General features: G+C 44.8%; 2 protein-coding genes and 1 long non-coding RNA gene across 3 annotated transcripts; all 3 read right to left on the reverse strand.

Moving 5' to 3' along the window:
• Nucleotides 1-3,550: 3,550 nt before the first annotated feature.
• LOC136457451 (cationic amino acid transporter 5-like) lies at nucleotides 3,551-6,148 on the reverse strand. Its single transcript, XM_066457477.1, has one exon. It carries the CDS (start codon nucleotides 5,936-5,938, stop codon nucleotides 4,082-4,084), a length of 1,857 nt encoding a protein of 618 aa, XP_066313574.1. The 5' UTR covers nucleotides 5,939-6,148; the 3' UTR covers nucleotides 3,551-4,081.
• Nucleotides 6,149-14,528: 8,380 nt separating this feature from the next.
• Nucleotides 14,529-16,212, reverse strand: LOC136461545 (protein argonaute 1B-like). The gene is made up of 8 exons (XM_066460817.1): nucleotides 16,080-16,212; nucleotides 15,931-15,993; nucleotides 15,796-15,859; nucleotides 15,576-15,711; nucleotides 15,386-15,459; nucleotides 15,208-15,302; nucleotides 15,088-15,119; nucleotides 14,529-14,965 (listed from the first exon to the last, which is right to left on the reverse strand). The coding sequence occupies exons 1-8, from the start codon at nucleotides 16,085-16,087 to the stop codon at nucleotides 14,751-14,753; spliced, it is 687 nt and encodes a 228-aa protein (XP_066316914.1). The 5' UTR covers nucleotides 16,088-16,212; the 3' UTR covers nucleotides 14,529-14,750.
• Nucleotides 16,213-16,967: 755 nt separating this feature from the next.
• LOC136461546 (uncharacterized) lies at nucleotides 16,968-17,611 on the reverse strand. The gene is made up of 3 exons (XR_010760349.1): nucleotides 17,568-17,611; nucleotides 17,143-17,250; nucleotides 16,968-17,042 (listed from the first exon to the last, which is right to left on the reverse strand). It is a non-coding gene; the product is annotated as an uncharacterized lncRNA (long non-coding RNA).
• Between the last annotated feature and the right edge of the window lie 382 nt (nucleotides 17,612-17,993).

The following is a 17,993-nucleotide window of genomic DNA, read 5'->3' on the forward strand; positions in this document are numbered from 1 at the left end:
TTACGATATGTGTATGGAGTATTAAATATAGAAAAAAACTAATTACACAGTTTGGTTGGAAATTGCGAGACGAACGTTTTAAACCTAATTAGTCCTATTTATCAAAAAAAAAACAAAAATACTACAGTAACTAAAATCATAAATTTCGTCCAACTAAACAATGTCGCACCATGATGCCTCTCGTGTCGCCGCTGCGCATCTACACTAGAGCTACCGTAATAGGAGCACATGCCGTCGACGGAGGCGATGAGCCGCAATCAGTCGTGGGGCCCACACACCCACACACAAGGGACGGGACTGGGCGGGCATTTGCATGCTGCGAGACAGTGGAGATGACGTGCATGTGAAGGTGTATGCACCTGCAGCTGCAGGTGCATGGCGGTCGGGCCCTCGTTCTTGCGGCCAGAGATGGCGGTGCTGTACTAGTTGCTAGCTGTACTAGTTTTTTTTTTTGCGCCCGCTAGCTGTACTAGTTGTCATGCTTCTCAATATAACCCATCCATTTCAACTTTTACGAGAAAAGCAAAACATGTAAAGGGTTACCCACACAACTATTTTCATCTTGTTCTGTTAAGGCGAGGTTTAAATTTAAGAAGTAAAGTTTTAGAATATCACGTCGAGTATCATATCAAAATATCACATGAAAGTATTCAAATAATAATAATAAAATAAATTACATAAGTCCTTAGTAATTCACGAGACGAATTTATTAAGTCTGATTAATTTATTATTAGTATATATTTACAGTAGCATCATATTATCAAATCATAAGCTAATTAGGTTTAAAAAATTCGTCTCGTAAATTAGTCACAATCTATGTAATTAATTTTATAATTAATTTATATTTAATACTTTATGTATATATCTAAATATTCGATAAATCAGCTACTAAACTCTAAACACCCGCTAGCCCATAGGCTGTGATGGACAGCGCAGCACAAACAGCTCCAAGTAGCACAGTCCAGCAGGCTGCTTCACTTGCGTGTGCGCATGTCCAGTCTCTTCTATTTTCTTTTCACTTCCTTTTTCCATCACCAACGTCAGATACAGTATGCATATGTCCCATCTATCAGCTGCTCAAGTGCCCGCTTTGGGTTAGCTAAATTTTTAAGTTTATTACATATTTAATAATTAGTCTAATAATACTTATTGTTTATCATAAATATTAATGATTTTTATATATTAGTCAAAGTTTAGATCTAAATTTGCATTCATCAAAACTTGCTCTAATATTTTTTTATTCCAAAACTTGCTCTAATTTTAAATCATATATAGTCACCGCTCACTAACAAACAACCTGTTCTGTTCATATACGATCATAGATAATAGGTTACAACATTATTTTTTTAAACATCAAATCAACTAACAGTAAATAATTTGAAACGAAAGCTTTGACTACATCATACTGCTGTGCACGGCCAGTACAGCTAGCAACTAGCCTAGCTATAACCTATAGGTATACTCTATTTCCTGAAATGATGACACGTCAAACAAATCTAGAGCTTGTTTAGATTGTCTCAAAATTCTAAATTTTTTTACTCTCTTTTTATCATATTAATTTTTAGACATATATATGGAATATTAAATATAGATAAAAAAAATAACTAATTATACAGTTTAGTTATAAATCACGAGATGAATCTTTTAAGTCTAGTTAGTCCATGATCAAATAAAGTTTATTAAATACAAACAAAATATGCTATAGTGTTCAGATTGCAATTTGCAATTTAAACCAGGCCTAGAGGAGCGAGAGGACGATCGTTTCATCACGGTGAAACGAGTCACACCGATTCCAAGACGTTGGAAACCGGGTGAAACACGCCATCTTCGTTGATCTCCCGATTCTGCATGGCTGACCGCACGATGGTGCCCGTCCTCCTTCCCCGCGCTCTGCTACTCCTGCTGGAGTAGAGCAGTAGGCTAGCAGTAGCGCACAACAGCAGTGGACGGAGACAGCGTAGGCTTGGGTCTGTTTGGTTTTAGACTGGCCGGACTTGTCTGGAGCGTGCGTCAGTCCCAGGCGTTCCATTTCCCACGTCTGGGGACAGGATGAGCTGCGTGGCAGGCATCTGCCTGCGAGGGCTCGATCCAAACACGCCATGCACGCTCGGCGTCGGCGATACATGCCGCCGAGCTCGGGGCCGCGTTTAGTTGCCTGCCGAATCGGCGCCGCCGAAAATCTCGTACCGTCATAGCATTTTATTTGTATTTGATAATAATTGTTCAATCGTTAATTAATTAGGTTTAAAATGTTTATATCGCAAAATACAATTAAACTGTGCAATTAATTTTTGATTTCGTCAACATTTAGTACATGTACCGTAAGTTTGATGTGATGGAAAATCTTTTTTTTTCATAGTGCCAAAGTTTGGATTTTGGTGAAACTAAACATGGCCCGGGTTGTAAAAGAAAAATGCTGTTCTGGCTAAAAAAACAAGCCGAACAAGTCAAATATGAGGTCATATATTCTGGCATCATGTATTCTGGCGTCGAGGTACCGACCACGTCAACACCACCTAGGATTCCTTACTGTGCACGACTAGACACCTCGACGCTAAGATCTATGGCGCCGAGACGTTTTACCTCGACATCAGGACTCATGGCGCTGAGCCCAGGGTCTAAAGATGAGTTTAAGTCTCCCAGGGTTGAACGTAATTTTTTTTAAAAAAGGGTCAAATTGTAAAAAAAAATACGGTTTATTTAACAGGGCTCTGGTTTCTCTGAAAATGACTTGGTCTGACCGCTAGGAAAACGTTTTTTTTTTTGATAAAGTTGAAACCTTTTTAAAAAGGTTTGGTAAAATAATTTCTCTTGTTTTTTTTCAAGAATATGTGAAAGAGATCACATATCCAAAGTACCCTTACCTAGGAGACAACTACTTTGCTAAATCAGATATTTATGCTATCTAATCTATCCTTGACCTGCTTGCATAACTATTCTAGTGCCATTTCCATAAAAAAATTGTCATTCTAATTTGATCATATTTATATTACTAAATAAGAATAATTAGGTTTATCAGGAACATATTTTTGTTACTATACCTATTTTATGCTATTAATGTTGATGATTTTCTCTATAAATTTAATCGAACTTAAGATAATATGATTTAGGACAAAATTAAAATGTTGTTTCAGAATAGTTTTCAGGCATGGCCTATGCATATGCACAGGGGTGGAGACAAGGGGTGCATGCAGGCAGGGGCCTACCCCTCTCCTAACGTTGCACAGTCTTCATAAGTACTTCTCATAATTAGTTATTACTAAATCACTAGAAACTGTAAGTAAATAAGTCTTCTCAACTAATTGAGGATTGTTTTTCTCAAATACTCTTGATTGTCTAATATTAAATGTCTAAAAAATACGATGTGAACTGTTGATCTATGAATTGTGTCCATTTTTATCTTCAATTTAAACGTTTAGCATTTTTCTAAGCTGAAGAGGTTAAAGATGATTTATTATAGTTTTTTAAGCCAATATTAAAGTTGATAATTTTTTAAGCCAATCTTAGGATTTGGTGATGGTACTGAATAGTTTTTATGGACACTCTGTGACCTAGTCCTCTACTAGTATATCTAAATCCTGGCTTTCGCTCCTGCGTGTAAGAACAGGGTAGACACACTAGCCCTATGATTCTACGAATGCAAAGATTGAATTTCACTGAGGATAATAAGAAGGTCTGCATTCTGTAATAGTCTGATCAGAGATATTGAGGACACTCGTGAAGTTGGCGCGTGTTTAGTTACATCACAAAAAGTGCTACAATACCTATCAAATGTTTATGATCCGTGCATAGAGTATTAAATATAGACGAAAAAAAACTAATTACACAATTTGGTAAAAAATTGCGAGACGAACATTTTGAGCCTAATTAGTCCATGTTTAGTCTATGTTTGAACACTAATTGACAAATAAAAACAAAAATACCCAAAATTCTAACTTTCTTAACTAAACACGCTTGGTACGTGTCACATACTCACAGGCGTAATTGTGCCTGCACGTTTGCCGTCTCATCGTATGGTTGGTGGTAGTACAAACGACGAAACGCATCTTGTTCAAACAGCGTCAGCCGCCTGATCGACTAATCAAAGGGCGCCGCCTGCCGCATCAGCCTTCTCCACGTCGGCCGCGGCAACAACCTTCTTCTCTTCATCGGCGGCCGCGTCCCCGTCGTCGTCCTCCCCGCCGCACGCGCCGTGTGCGACGTCATAGGTGGCGTGGAGGCCGACGAGGACATAGTAGACGAGCATGACGGCGGTGCAGGCGCCGAAGCGGATGAAGGCGTCCTTGCCGAGCGAGCCCATGAGGAAGAGGTTGGTGGCGATGGACAGCGAGGGCAGCCACGGCACGAGCGGCACGCCCCACACCTTGGGCGCCCGCGCCGCGGGCACCAGCAGCTGGATGCCCAGCGTGCCGGCCGCCCACGCCGGCACCAGCACCACGTAGCCCTGCCACCGCTCCAGCGACGTGCCCCAGTACGCGGCGATTCCGATCGACGACGCGATGATGAGCAGCAGCAGCGCCGTGAACCGCAGCGCGTGCGTCCGGGTCGTCACGCCCCGCACGTAGTACCGACGGACGAGCAGCGCCGTCGCCATCATCATGAAGATGAAGAGCGTGCTGGCGGAGAGCAGGCTGGAGAGGACGCCGAGGCTGGAGAAGAGGGCGACGCAGGCGCTGCAGACAGCGATGAGCGCGGTGGCGTGCACGGGGGTGCCGGTCCTCGGGTGCACCAGCGCGAACACGGGCGGGATGATGTGGCTCCGCGCGATGTGGGTGGTGTAGCGAGCCTTCCCCAGCACGCCAACCAGCAGCACTGTGGTCATCCCCTTGAGCGCGCCCAGCGCCACCACGTACTGCGCCCAGTGCATCCCCACGCTGGCGAAAGCCACCGAGTAGGCGGCGCTGCGGTCGATGGCCGTATACGGCTGCATCATGCTCAGCACCAGCGCCATGATGCAGTAGATGGCCGTGATGACGGACATGGAGCCCAGCAGGCCCAGTGGGATGTCCCGCGACGGGTTCTTGGTCTCCTCCGCCATGGTCGCGATGTTGTCGAAGCCGCCGTACGCGAAGTAGACGATCGCCGCCGCCCGGAACACGCCCGGCACGCCGTGCGGCATGAAGGGCCGGAGGTTGGCCGGGTTGGCGTGGATGAACCCGGCCACGATGACGAACGCGATGACGACCACGTGCACGGCGGACGCGACCCAGTTCACGCGGGAGGTGCCCTTGGCGGTGAGCATGGCCAGCGTGGCGGTGACGGCGATGACGACCATTGCGATGGGGTCCAGCTCGTCGTACCCCTCGGCGAGCCCCGGCGCGTGGATCCGCAGCGCGCTGGCGGGCTTGTTGATGAGCGACGCGAGGTAGGACGTCCAGGACCGCGCCACGGCCGCCTTGCCGATGACGCTCTCGAGGATGAGGTTGGCGGCGGCGATGAACGCCGCGGCGTCGCCGAGCTCGACGCGGAGGTAGGCGAAGGAGCCGCCGGCCACGGGGATCTCGACGGCGAACTCGGTGTAGCAGAAGACGGAGAGCATGGCGGAGAGGCCCGAGGCGACGTAGGAGAGCACGATGGCGGGGCCCGCGTGGTCGTGCGCCTCCTGCCCCGTGAGAACGAAGATGCCGGCGCCGATGACGGAGCCGAAGCCGAACCAGGTGAGGTCCCACCACGTGAGGCACCGCCGCATCTCGTGCTCGCTCCGGCGGCGCAGCGCGCCCAGCTCCGCGGCGTCGGTGGACCGCCCCGCGAGGCGGTCCCGGAGGCGGGCGGGGGTCTCGCCCAGCGCCCGCCGGTACGCGCCCCAGCTCGCGAACGACGGCTCCGGTAAGAAGTCGTCCTTGTGCCACCGCCAGTAGCTCCTCGCCGGTACCGTCGCCGCGTCCTTGCCTGCGCCCTGGTCGTACTCCACCGGCGAGGACATCTCCGCGGGCGCCATGGCCGCACTCACGCCAAACCTTCCCTCCCGCTTCTTGTGGAGGTGGAGTAGCTCTGTAGCTGGGGCAGTGTGTGTGGCGACTGGCGAGCTGCTGCAGCCTCGGCCGCGGCAGCGTGGTGGAGATATGGGAGTGCGGATTGGTCGCTCGGCAGGTCTCTCGGTCACCGTCTCACCTCACCGAGCGGGACGTCTTGGCTTGGAGTTCTGCGCTCCAATACCCAGCCACCCAGGACCAGGAGGGAGGCACAGGCACGCAGCTACCTACAGTATTCAAACACCGATTGGGCCCCATGTCCTGTCTCAGAACTGCAGCGCGACGCCGAGTGCCCAGCATTTTTTCAGGAAAACCGATTGGGCAGTGCGAGCGAGCTCAGCTCGCTGGTCAACAGATTCGCTCGGAGGTGGTGCACGCCGGCAAGTGCAAGTCGAGCTCCGTAGCGCTTGGAGCCACATGCGGGGCCGCGGACGCGGAGGAAGCCGACACGGGCGAGCGGGACAGCGGGGAGGAAGCCTCTAGAACTCGCCCATGGTCATGGGGGCCGTCGCAAGTGGCGTCCGCCGTCCGCGGATCACGCGACATCCATCACATCACGCGTGCCGTGCCGTTGCACTGCCCGCCGCGTGCTCGGTATCCTTTGGCCTGTTCACACACGCCGATACCGGCGGCACGGTCACTCCGTCGGAGCTGCAGCTGCTTGCCCTCGGGGATGGATTTTGCCGAAAATGATCGTGCGGAATCGAATTTTAAAAGTAGCCATGATGCTGAAAATAAATAGGTTCTTTTCTGACAGAAGACGGGTACAGACTGTTATCAAGTGTGTGTGTGACGGCAGAAGCATACCGGCTTAGGCCTCGTTTAGTTACCCGCGGATTCGGCGCCCCCAAAATTACTGTAGATACAATAGTACACTGTAGCGTTTCGTTTGTATTTTGTAATAATTGTCCAATCGTTGACTAATTAGGCTCAAAACGTTCGTCTCGCAAAGTACAACCAAATTGTGCAATTAGTTTTTGATTTCGTCAACATTTAGTACTGCATGCATGTACCGCAAATTTGATGTGACGGAGAATCTTCTTTTTGCATAGTGCCAAAGTTTGGATTTTGGTGGGAACTAAACATGGCCTTATTATAAAGTGAACGGTGAATTAAGGGCTAATCAATGATGTAATGGCGGGTTCAAAGTACGCCCGTGAGCCACAATCATAGACCATCATCTTTTGTTTTGCGCAATCTCTATTAGGCGACCAGTCGCGCTATGTGCGGTGCGTGCGACACCCCTTCGCGACGGGCCGGCCCAATAGTGGCCTTCGCCTCCCCCCAAGTCCCTCTCCCAACGCACCCAGATTCCAAATCGTCATTCCTTTCTTATCCAGTCGGGCACCCAATCCGTCGCTGTCGGAAGTAGAGCTGGCGAACGGAGGTGGCGGCAGGTGCAAATATGGAGGGGGAGAAGCGACCGCGCAGCCAAACCCTAGCCCCCCGCGCGCGCCCGCGGGGAGCTCCACTTCGCTGTGCCGGTCACCGCTCCCTGCAACGGCGGCGTCCCAGCTTCACGACATGGTGATCCCCTCTTCCTACTCCTTACCGTCGTTGTTCCATTCCTGTTTGCGATTTATTTTTTCTCACACCCAGTGATTCTGTTCATCTCCACACTGACGCTTTTTTGCTTTTTGGTGATGTTCCTTCTACGTCTTCGCAGGCTGATTCCACTCGCATGAGGAAACTACGCTGGTTTCTGTATTCATTTATGGGCATCGTAATCCTAAGTCGTTGGTCACCCCTGGTCTGGTCCTAGCTGTGTTAACTTATGGGATTTCAGCTTAGGATCTGTACTGATTAATAAATTGATGATGATTCTGCAATCCCCTAGGTTCCTATTTTTAGTATAGTGTACAGAGTGTAGCCAATATTGTCTAGCAAGTCAGATTATCCTTCTGTGGCAAATTACTTAAAAATTAAATTTAATTCAGTAATCTTGTTGTGGCAAGTTATCTTTTTTGTGGCAAGTTGCATAAAGATGCCGATTTGATTACTTTTTAGTGATCTACCAAGGCCAGCTAAACTTGCCAAATCCATGGATAGTGCGCACAAGTCTTTATTTTGGAAACTGTGTTTGGTAGCTTCATTTCCTATGGTCTTTCTTATTCATACTAGGTCTGCATGTGAGGTAGTTTCAGAACCGCATAAAAATGTTCTGCTGTACATGGTCTGTTAAGTCATGTTTTTATTTCTGTGCTTCAGTTTTAGTTTCAGGTTCAATTTTTTTTTTGCAATTGGTAGTTATTTTTTGTTTCATTTTTTCTTTGTTTCAGATTTCAGTCACCCTTTTAGGTTCGAATGTCTTCCTAAATCCTGCATATTAGTTGCCTCACCTACGATGTATAAGTTGTTACAAAAGTATAGCTATTGCACACATAAGTTACCACAAAAGAATTTACCTCCCGGTTTTAGTTTTCGGTCAACTTTTTTCAGTTTTTTTAGTTTATGTTTTCAGTCATGTTTTTTAGTGTTTTTTAGTTTCAGTTCTTAGTCACCCTTTTAGTTTGAATGCACTCATAAATCCTACCTATTAGTTATATAATAACTTATTTTTTTCTCAATTATCTGTTTTGTTTTCTGGTCATTAATATCTTTTTTAGTGACTGGTAATTTTAGTTTCAGTTTTTTTTCACTGGTTTGTATTATTGAGCCCCTTGTGATGAGATCTATGAAATAAGATGTGTTTCAAAATAGTTTGGATATACTAGCAATTTATGTTATAAATGTAATAACTATTTATGTATTAAGCGTGTAACAACCTATATATTAACCTTCCAACAAATTATATATACTAGCAAACGTGTAGCAACTTATGTATTAAGCTTGTAACAACTCATGTATTAAGCATGTAGCAACTTATTTGTCAATTTTAGATTTCATTATTTGTTGTCATTATCAATTCTAGTTTATTGTACTTTTAGTTTTTGTTTTCTTTGGAATTTTTTCATTATGTCTACTTTAGTTTTCATAGTCTATTGGTCAATTCATTTTTTTTTGTCAATTTCAGTTTTGTCTTGGTAATTTTATTTTCAGTGTTATTTGTTTTTTTTCATTTTTTCTTCTTTCGTTTTTAGTTTCTATTTGTCAATTTTAGTTTTTTATTGTTTATCAATTTCAGTCTTTTTTCATTTTGTCTACTTTAGTTTTTATTTTCTATTTTTCAATTTCAATTCTATTTTTGTTTGTCAATTTTGGTTCTATATTTTTTTGTTAATTCCAGTTTCATTTTACAGCAAGTCATGTTTGCTGGATTTTGTAATAACTGCCCACTAGTTGGCAACAAGTTATGGAGACGCGAATTACAGACCAGCAAGGACCGACCAATCAGCATCAGCACGTTTGCACACACATACGGCTTCCAATAGTGCAATCTAATCCACGACAAACCCATCTTAATAAGAGTACCGCAACCAGTTTACAAGTACCATACATGTAGCACAATATAAAAGGTATCTCCAATTCACAGCTCTGATTATTAACTTTGGCAGTGCATAACGGTGTGCCAGCATCACCATAACAGTGCAGGTACTTGGAAAAATACTCTAGTCTTAGGTAAAGCACGATAATTGCTTGCTCGCTGCACCTTAGCAGTAGAACATGACGCGCTTCACATTTTCCTTGAGGGCACGTAATGGCCTCACAGCAACATTCCCAACACCAGCCCTGGTGTTGCGTGCCCCTGGTGCAGGGCCACGGTCGTAGCACCGCCCGAGTTTTTTACAATTTAATTTTTTTTAAAAGTTTCTCACAATTAGACCCCTAGCGGAAAGAATTTAGAAAATGGATTCTTAGCTCGGCGCGATTGATGCTGACGTTGAGCTAACACGTCTCGGCGTCAGCGTCCCTGGCGCCGAGGTCCTGGGTTCGGTGGATGACATGACAGGGAGCTCGGCGCCAGTCACTCTGGCGCCGAGCTCGGCACCATTGATCTTGGCGCCATAGATCTTGGCGCCAGAGTCACTGGCGCCGAGTTCCCTGTCATTTAACCCCGGCCCAACCTTCCTGCCCGAGCGTTCTTCCTCTTCTTTCTCCTCCCTCTCGGGTTTTCTCTCTCCCCACTTCACGAATCGGCATATTAGACCTTGAAAACCTTGATTTGATCCGTAGATCTTTGAGAGCAAGGTATCATCTCTCCCCTCCTAGTTTTTTTTGCATCGATTCGATATATATTAGTCGGATTTTTGAACGTAATAATCGTCATCACTTTTGGTTCATTGTTGTCCATCAAATAGGAAACCCTAGGTTTAGGGTTTAATGTTAACTGCTTTCGGTTCTTAGAACGAAATTAGTTGTATTGTAGTTATGGTTCTCATTGACATTTATTTGTGATGTTTTGATTTATGTGTTAAATTACATCCGTTTTGTTAGATGCAAGAAATATTTCGGGAGGAGTTTTGGCGAAAACGGGGTCGTCCTCGAGAATTATACCCCGACGCGTCTAGCAAAGATGCCCCCGTCCCTCCTGACCTCCCCGTCCCTAACCGTGACTGTGGTTTTCCGGCCCATGTTTTTTAATCAAAATATCCGGACACAGCGGCGCGTTGCTTCTACACATGCAGTCGTTTTAATGTAAGAAATTATTTCCACTATCCTTTTTTACTTGTGTAAGTATGCTACTAATATTTTGTTGGAATCTCGTTGTGTAGGACCATGAGAGGTGCCTTTTCTTTCAGTGAATCGACGGTGCAGACAAGTTTGATCCTAGGTACCTCCTTTTCGACGACTGGTTTAGAGGGAGACATCCACGTGAGCACTTCAAGCGGTGGGTTCCACCTCCCCTAACCCTCCATCAATGTCGGCTAAGGAGAAGCACCTAGCCACAGTTAGACGACTCGAGGAACCTTCTCTATGCGATTGCGGAGATCGAGCTGTGATAAACCCTGAGAATACATTGGAGTTTATGTGTCCAAACAAGCATGAAGTAAGTGCAAAGTTTATGTGTTCAAATCTTGAGCTATATGTGTTCATGTACTAATGTCTCATTATTTAGGTGTTTTCAATGGCGAAGTGTCATTTCAAAGAATGGTTGTATGGTCCTAAGAACCAATGGCCAGAAGAACCGCGGAGGGTTAAGGAAAAGAAGAAAGAAAGAGTAATCTACAAAGCACCTCATGTCATGTGCGAATGTGGTGTTAAATCCAACTATGGCCTAGTCCCTTCAGAGCTTGAAATAGGCCATTATTGCGGCCATATGATTGAGTATGTTGAGGTTCGTTATTTTTGTGGTAAACATGAAATCGTATTTTGTTTCTTTGTTAAGACATATATGATATAATATTTCTTTTGAACAGAGCACTAGGAAATGCAGGTGGGAATGTTATGATGGTCAAGCTAAGTTCTTGGATGAACTAAAGAAGAGGCAACTAATTGCATGGAAGAGGGGATATGGACCTGACTACGTCAACCTATTCGTTAAACATCACAAAGAAAAGATGCATGAGTTTGCTAGACAACGCGGTATTTATAACCCGATCGATGTTGGGCTTAACAAATAGGGATTGGAGAGGCGGATGATGTTAGAGGAGAAGAGGGCAAGGAATGAGGCAAGGGAGGAGACAAGAGTACAGATGCAGGTCTTGAACAAGCATGTTGCTACATTATATACCAGTGAATGCTTGAAAGCCTTTTTTCGTTGCCTGATTTTAAATATAATATAATCGCATTGCTAACTGATTGCATTTTATACATGAAGGGATTGGTTGCAGCGAGAAACATGCCGCAGATGTGGCTCGTGCAAGGTATGAGGAGAAGAAGTTAGATGAGCATAGATCACGAGCTGGTCGCACCGTTCAATCACCGATTGTGTTGTCTGATGAGGGGAACAAGGATGAGGACGACACTGGTAGACTGAGTGAGCTCATTGCTCTAGCAGAGGCAGGCATGCAGGCGTAGGAGGCTGAGGATGACACTAGCAGACTGAGCGAGCTCATCGCTCTAGCAGATGCGGGTATGTAGGCGAAGGAGGCTGAGGACGACACTGGCAGACTGAGCGAGCTCATCGCTCTAGTAGAGGTGAGCTTATAGGCGGAGGAGAATGACGACATGTTCTTCACTCAGGCCGCAGCGGTCGCAGATGAAGCGGAGGCCGCTTACTACATGCGATAGGTAGGTCAGAGCAATGTAGGTGAGCCTAGCCACAGCAACAGGGTTGTGGTAGAGGACTGGTACTCGGATGATGAGTTGCTTACTCAGTATGTTTCAGACTGAGGATTTGGAAGTGCATTTGCCCCTATGTCTACTGTCGACACGTACTTCTAGTATTAATATGTTGTGTAATGTGGCATAGTATTGAACTTTTCATTATGTGGTTATTTTCATTATTTATGGTCTTAATATTCCGCTTAATGATACGGACGTATTGAAATGTGAACACTTGCTGCAAAAAAAACCTAATGACGTACGACATTATATAAATCAACACACGAAACACATAAAATGAGATGTGACTACATGTACCGAACCTAGGTACAAAGTTTCCTTTGACTAAACCTAACATGCCTTAAGTAATTAAACTAAACAACAAACACATAGATATGATATGTGAAAAAGATAAAGTCATCCTAGTAGTGTGGCCACATAGCAAATTATGTTGCACCTTCTCCATAGTAGCCTCCCGTTGTTGTTGGTGGTGGTGGCGGGGGTAACGGGGGAGGCCCCTTGTTGTTGTGGTTAGGGCAGGTGCAATATGGATCATTGCAGAGTGCCTCCTATGAATCGGCACTATTGTTGTTGTCGTCCTATCCGTCGTCCTTGTAACTGCTGCTAACTTCCCTTTTTAAATCGAAGATACGGTCCTATAGGTAGTAGATGTACTCCGCATGCAGATAAATAGGTCGAGAATTGACCCACCTACTGAACCCATAGTTTTCTTCGCCCAAGGAAGACTACAATAAGTATGTCGTGTAAGTTATATACAAGAGAAATATATTGAAGAAACAAATAGTAATAGCAATTACCCATGCTCTCGGGCATTTGAAGAAACTATGACCTCCATCTATTCCCTCGGTAAACATCTGCACTAGGCAGTTCTCACCATGCATGCATTTTGGCCACTCTTCTTTTTTTCATCGTATCCTCTCAGTGGTGCCTCTTTGGTGAAATCACTTTTGCTCTCAACTAGAAACCTCTCATAAAGAGCTTCCTCAAAGCAATCGAGAAATCCACGGTGGTGATAAATCGATGCTGTCCTTGTATCTGAAAAGTCTATTTTTATTGTTTGAAAAGCATAGATTCGTTCACTGTTTCTTGGTAACAATAGATTCATCTACAAAGCTTATGTATGGTACGTTTGAATTATACACATTCTAATAAATTTATAGTTAATCTGTGTACTACATTTGTGCATTTATAGTAGTGTAGTATGATTAATGTTTTACGGAAAAAAATCGCAAGAGTTTCCATTGTTTTAGGAGCATCCACAGTTATAAACAGAGACATCATTATATATTCTAAATATTTAATCATCCAAGGAGAAAAATGCAACTACAACGAACATCACAACCAACATAATATGTTATGCGCATTCCAAATAGTCCACAATGTCCATACAGTCCCAAATAGTTACAGAAAAGTAAATACAAAATCCATAATAGTGCATACTAACAACTACCACATCCCTCATTACCTCCTACTCTTGCCCTTACCCTTGTGACCGAGAGCGTTCGCACATGGAGTGTAAGGGTCACGCGGACGGCGTCGCCTAGTGCCTAGAGACGGTGTAGGATGAGTCGAGGGAGCGTCATAGAGCTGAGAGGGGCCAAGCTCCTCGTGCCTCTTGTCCACGTCGTCGTTGTCTTCCTCGTCCTCGTCCCCGTCCCCTGTAGCTGCTTGACTAGAGGAACCCAAACCTCCTCTGCCTGCGGAAGGAATATACACGTCTTGCATCGTGTCTGTCCTACAACCACAACGACCAGCCGCACGGCGTAGACGACATGATAGCCTCTGTTGTACAAAACTATGTTAATTGAAAGAATCTAACGTATTAATGATATGTTTGAAAGAATATTTTTAATCTTACTTCCAGGAAGCCAAGTATGTAGTCGTCATTGACTCTCGGCCGAACGCGCTCGATCTCTTCAACTGAGCATTTGAGTGTATTGCCTTGCAACAAAGTTCTCGGTAATAATACTTCTGAACAGATAGCAATATGTTTTGTTTTCTTTTGTACAAGATTCTAACATATTATAAGGGTGATACGGCTCGAAGGTGGCACTGGTCCAAGAACGCCTAATATATTGTTATACAACTTAACGTACAAAAATAAGGCAACTTATCAGTCATGTTATAATATTTTTTCTCTCACAAACTTATAAGCCGCAGAAATCATCAGGCGAACCCCATATCATATTTACTTACTAATACGCTGTATCCCGATAGCTAGCCTGCTCAGAGGTTGACGGTGACATCCAAACGGACTGAAGTCGCATCCTAGAGTCTGACCACGATAGACATATGCGGGCCATCAAACATGCTACAAGGAGACGCGAATTACAGACCAACAAGGACCGACCAATCAGCATCAGCACGTTTGCACACACATACGGCTTCCAATAGTGCAATCTAATCCACGACAAACCCATCTTAATAAGAGTACCGCAACCAGTTTACAAGTACCATACATGTAGCACAATATAAAAGGTATCTCCAATTCACAGCTCTGATTATTAACTTTGGCAGTGCATAACGGTGTGCCAGCATCACCATAACAGTGCAGGTACTTGGAAAAATACTCTAGTCTTAGGTAAAGCACGATAATTGCTTGCTCGCTGCACCTTAGCAGTAGAACATGACGCGCTTCACATTTTCCTTGAGGGCACGTAATGGCCTCACAGGAACATTCTCAACACCAGCCCTGGTGTTGCGTGCCCCTGGTGCACGGCCACGGTTTGTCGTTGCACCGCTTGCCATAGACCCACTGTCAGTGGTATCTGGCTCCATGTAAAAGCGAGCTCGGAACGCTGCCAGGTGAGCATAGTATGCAGGAGGAACTGCAAGCAATCCAAACAACGGTCAACATTCTGTTCCGTAATATTACCACCCCACCCTACCTCAACGGTGGGTGGGTGGTGAGGTGATCAAGAAATTAAACTCAATGTCAGGTCGGGCTTACCGATTGATACAGAGCGAGTACACCTGGCATACCTGAAAAGGTTGATCTTCAGTTTAGAAATCGGTGCTTAAAAAGAATTCAGATAAAAATGAACAGATGGATGGAGCAGTAAAATGTTACGTGTAACACAAGTTGTTGGTGAGAGTTTGCAATCCATCAGCGGTAAATTTATTATCATCCCACAGAACAAGATAATGGGCAGGGAGGCTTGTTCCCTGAAAGGACCCCAAAAGAAATTCCATCATTAGCGTGGTACAAAAAATAAATGAAATTCAGCGATGAGACAGGGAAACCCAACCTGAATGCCAGCATGGCTACACAGGTAGAAATCAAACATAGTTGGATGGCAGATCTTTGAGTCCACCACAGTGCCTATATTAAAAAAACCAGTTTAAGGACATTCAGATTGTACAAGGTAGCTTATCCACAAAAAGATATCACATAACTTAAAAGCCCAAAATGTAACAAAAGACACATCAAAAACTAACCAGGCAGTATGTTTCCACTTCTATCAACAGCACGTTGATCGTTGTGATTATTAGCAAACAACCTAGTATGATGACGCTTCTGGACCACGACAAAAGTAACTGGAGGCTGGTAATCGGACTCCAATGATGCACAGGCCTATATCCATAGTTTCGCTAGGGTGGTCAGAGAAAAATAAAGGTGAAGACAGTTACCAAACTAATGCACTCAAATCAAGTTTACCTTTCTAATGGCATCAAGTTCATACAACAGAACTTGATAGAACTGTCCCTCACCGACACCATCCCTTAAAGTGATAAAAGTGTTTAATATACAGGGAATCACAGTCAGAAAAGGTGCTTATGAAAGGCTACAAACCTGTAGAATATGATCCTCTTTGGTTTCTGTCCAGTTGCCCTCCAGAAATTAAGGAGATGTTCCCTGCACAATCAACAAAAGTTATGCGTCTGGAGGAATCCAAACGTGTAGGAGTGAATGCATCTCATTTATCTTAATAAAGATCATACCTGATCATGCCACCAGAGACGGTGCCCCTTTGGGGATCTTGATATACATTGAAAAGATCCTGTATCAATTCTTGGCGACGGGCTTGCGCACTCACTAGTCCTGCATACTTGGTAACCTCAGGCCAGTCTTGAGAAGCAACCACCTAGGAGAAAAACACAGTAAGAAAAAAAGAGTAAAACTTCGACTGAAAAAGATAACATATATTCTGGTATTTCTTTGTCACAATAGGGCTTAATGACCAATCAGGGGAAAACAAAAGGGAATAGGTTGAAAACCGATTAAGTTTATGTTAAAATAATGTTAAAGGCATAGGAGTATAACCTAAATGGCCAATTTCAGTGGCGAAGTGGCATAAATATTAGTCACGAATTAACTACCAGGGTGATTGCAAACGGAGGCAAGACAAGAGCAAAATTTCAGATAAACCAGATGCTCACAATAGAATTTTGCAAGTAAATCATGCAAAATTTCTGAAAATATTTTCCATGTAAAACTACACAAGCACATGTAATTGTGAGATAAGGGGATGACAGAAACAATATGAAGTTGTCTACCGAACCCAGAAAATGGAACTTCACTAGTCATTAGCAGCTATCAAGCTTACATAGACAATCTCATTATTGTATTGTCCATGCAATGATCAGACAATGGCTTGGAAGCATGCTATCATGCTTCAAGGGTGGCAGGCTGGCAGCTATATCATGGTTGCAGGTCTAACTTCATACTTTTGGTGTAAATATAAACTAGAGATTTTATTTAGCTTGGGTTGCATCTTTATCATGTTTAATTTTCACCTCTAATATTTTCATAAGGGGAATAACTCAGTACAGCTGAAGAAATTCAAACAAATAGCAATTTTGTCTTGACAGCATAGTCATAATGAGACATACCTTATTCATCATGTTCCACTGGCCGACTCTTGGCAATACATCCCTCTCTATGCCACTATCATGGTATTTCAGCTATTACACAGAAAGAAGAATACCAGGTCAGAGGATGCCCAAAGATGCAAATCAACTGTTTTGTGCTGCTAAACTTAAATCAAGATGAAAACTCACTGACCCTTGGGGCAGGCAAAACCCGAGCTTCAACAGATGCAAGACGCTCATCAATCCTTATACCAAATTCCTGGGCATATGGATCCTCGGAGTAGGCATTGTCATGAACAGTCTGATCAGATAGGTAAGGCAAACAATAGATTTAGAATCGTCAGTTCATTGGTTTACTTTTGTGAAGGCAACAGCTAATTAATTAAACAACAAAAGAAACAGAATATTCCATGTCACTTATATATAATCATTATATATGCAACAATAATAATAGATGGCAGTCTTCACCGCGATATATAATTTTGCACAAATAATTTATTCATCAAGCAACTCTCATTTTATGAATGTATATGTATAAAATGCACTGCTGCAGCTTCTGCAAGTACTACTACTACTGCTATTCCTTAGTCAAACCAAGAAATATGATAGCAATCACACCTGCAATATGTCTTTCTCACGCTCTTGGGGACACACTTTCAGTATACTTGGCCATGCAGCCCGAGGCACGACGGCACGGCACGAAGCCCGTTTTTTTAGCCCGACACGAGCACGGCACGGCCCGATGACATGCGGGCCTGGGCTGGCCCGGCCCGAGGGAGCAGGCCGTGCCTGGGCCGCTGCTCAGGCCCGTGGGCCAGCACGGCACGGCCCAGCCTGAGACAGCCGGCCCGGCAGCGGCCCGGCCACCCCCCCCCTTCGGCCCTCCCCCTCCTGGCCTCCTCCCCTCCCGCTCTCGGCCTCTCTGTGGCCCAGCGCGCTGCTCGGCCCAGCCGCCCCGCCTCCCCCCCGCTCCTCATATATAAGCCGCACGCCGCGGCCGCGACGGCTCTCACACCCGAACCCTAGCTCATTTCTCGTCTCTCT

This window comes from Miscanthus floridulus, chromosome 6 (genome assembly GCF_019320115.1).
Source record: "Miscanthus floridulus cultivar M001 chromosome 6, ASM1932011v1, whole genome shotgun sequence".
In the NCBI taxonomy this organism is placed as follows: domain Eukaryota; kingdom Viridiplantae; phylum Streptophyta; class Magnoliopsida; order Poales; family Poaceae; genus Miscanthus; species Miscanthus floridulus.

Excerpts from the sequence above, each read along its gene's own strand:
- LOC136461545 (XM_066460817.1), bottom strand. Across the intron at positions 15,860-15,930 it reads AAGAGGATCATATTCTACAG|GGATGGTGTCGGTGAGGGAC; the intron begins GTTTGTAGCCTT and ends TATCACTTTAAG. Across the intron at positions 15,712-15,795 it reads AACTTGATGCCATTAGAAAG|GCCTGTGCATCATTGGAGTC; the intron begins GTAAACTTGATT and ends CTATGGATATAG.
- LOC136457451 (XM_066457477.1), bottom strand. The coding sequence starts at position 5,938 with ATGGCGCCCGCGGAGATGTCCTCGCCGGTGGAGTACGACCAGGGCGCA.